General features: G+C 46.6%; 1 protein-coding gene across 1 annotated transcript; it reads right to left on the bottom strand.

Moving 5' to 3' along the window:
* Positions 1–495: 495 nt before the first annotated feature.
* Positions 496–2,025, bottom strand: LOC134944421 (protein kinase C theta type-like). Its single transcript, XM_063933000.1, has one exon. The coding sequence runs from the start codon at positions 2,023–2,025 to the stop codon at positions 496–498; it is 1,530 nt and encodes a 509-aa protein (XP_063789070.1).
* Positions 2,026–2,317: the final 292 nt, after the last annotated feature.

Here is a 2,317-nt window from a genome sequence, read left to right on the forward strand (position 1 = left end):
GCAAAATATTTTCAAACAAAAAAGAAAATAAATATGCCCACACTCGGTGTTACCCATATTGTACATGGTACCAGCTGCGTGGCAGTATTAATGCCATATATTTATATAAAACTGAAAGACATTTTATGTGGGCTGTAACAATAATATACTGCAAATCTGTGTGCATATAGCAAACAAATTATAGGGGTTTTTATCATGTTTTGATCAAAATATTTAAGCTTGCAGCCCACGTCAAGGGACCCCAATATCCTGCAAGTCCCTCACCTGGCCTATATGCATTTAGGCAGCAGGTGGTGCTTCTACCGGGAGCAGGCGGCAGCTGGTATTGCTACTGCCAGGTTGAAGAGGCAGCAGGTGGTGCTTCTACCGGGAGCAGGCGGCAGCTGGTGGTGCTGCTGCCGGGATGAGGAAGCAGCTGGTGGTGCTTGTGCCGGGAGGAGGAGGCAGCTGGTGGTGCTGCTGCCAGGATGAGGAGGCAGCTGGTGATACTTCTGCCTAGAGGATGATGCAGCGGCTGCTAGTTTGTTTTATGCAGTTCATTGTTGTCCACATGTCACTGGTAAAGGAGAATCCTGTGAACAGGCTCTCATCCTCTGCAGATATTGCAGATTCTGTAGGTGAGAGCAGGTCATCCACCGGTATAGCTTCAGCCATTGTCACTGGAGTAGGATACATGGTAAATGGGGGAGTTATCCTGCCGGCCTCTAGTTTCTCCCAGTTTATGGACTTGAAGAATGGATGACATGTGATGTTACTACAGCGATTCAGTCTCTCCTCTGGGTCTTTGCATAAGAGTCTTTCAAGGAGGTCCCTAATCTCTGGATGGAGATTGCTCGGATAGCATGGAGCATCATGCATGATAGACAGCGCAATATTGCCAGAACGAAAGGGGTATATTCCAGTAGCCATTTCAAATAATACTACCCCGAATGAAAAGAGATCTACCATGTAGTTATATGGGAACTTACAGATAATCTCTGGAGCCATGTAACGCAGAGTCCCAGTTTTTCCTGAGATTTTCTTATCGCCATGGACATTCATCACAGAGAGGCCAAAATCTGCGATTTTCACATGGCCAGCTGCATCCAGAAGTATATTTTCTGTCTTAATGTCTCTGTGGACAATGCCTCTTGTGTGCAGGAACTGCAGCCCACAGAGTATTTCTGCTGCAAAAAATCTGGTAGTAGGAACATCAAATGGGCCTCTGCTCCGTATTAATTGGCAGAGGTCTCCACCACTCAGGTACTCCATTACAAAGAATACATGGCCTGGTGTGTGGAAGGCAGCATATGTGTGCGGGAAGAGGGCACTCTCCCCAGTTATTTTCATCACCTCTTTCTCTACACACATGGAGTTTTTCTTAATGCTGTTCACTACTTTCCTTTTTTCTATTACTTTCACTGCCAGACGCTGTTTGTTGGTGGAATGGGACGCTAGGAACACCTTCCCGAAGCTACCTTCTCCAAGCTTTCTGTGGAAGGTCAAACTGGCCAGAAAGTGAGATGCAGCTGATGTCTCTGGGGTGCTGGCTACGGATATCACACTTGCCCCTGCTGATCTCTTCCTTTTGTGGCCAGTTTCCTCACTTGTGTGAGTTCTCTTTATGCCCCTCCGTCCAGATGCCTGGGGTATGATGGGCACGCTGGGTCCCTCGCCTGGGCTGTCACGATGTTCCTCCACTTTCTTTTTCTTACATGGTCCACTGTCCCCTGTCCCGTCTAAGGGTCTTTTAGTGGCCACTCTCTTAAGCATGTTGTCAGTTCTGCCACTGCTGGTCTTTCTCACCTTCCTCATATTTGGGGACTCATCTGAGGACTCTCTTTTTCTCTTATTTTGAAGAGACTTTGATGCTTTCTCAGATGACTGGTTCTCCTCACGCACCTGAATGTCTCCTGACATTATGATTTTGGAAACATCTCCTTTCTCCTCACATCCATCCTCCTCCTTCTTCCTCTTGCTAGGAGCCGCTAGCTCCTTTGTAGCGGACCCGTTGTTATTTGGTCGCTTTCTCTTTTTTGAACTCATATTGTCGAAACAATACAAAAATTTTGCCAAGGGCAAAGAAAAGCAGCTTCACACTGGAATAGGTGAAGATACACTAATGGAAATGAGGTTCGTGAGCCCCTGAGCCAGCAGCCAGTGACATCACAAAGCTTCGTGACATCATCAGCAGCATTGTGACATCATCATTAGCTGCTGTAGGCCCAGTGTCACTGCCTGCTACCTGCTGTCCCTATAATATAACCCAGTTTAATGTAAGAAAAGTCACTAATAACCTTGGTGCTCTAGGATGAGAATTTGTGGGGCCATTATTGTA

This window comes from Pseudophryne corroboree, chromosome 7 (genome assembly GCF_028390025.1).
Source record: "Pseudophryne corroboree isolate aPseCor3 chromosome 7, aPseCor3.hap2, whole genome shotgun sequence".
NCBI lineage: Eukaryota > Metazoa > Chordata > Amphibia > Anura > Myobatrachidae > Pseudophryne > Pseudophryne corroboree.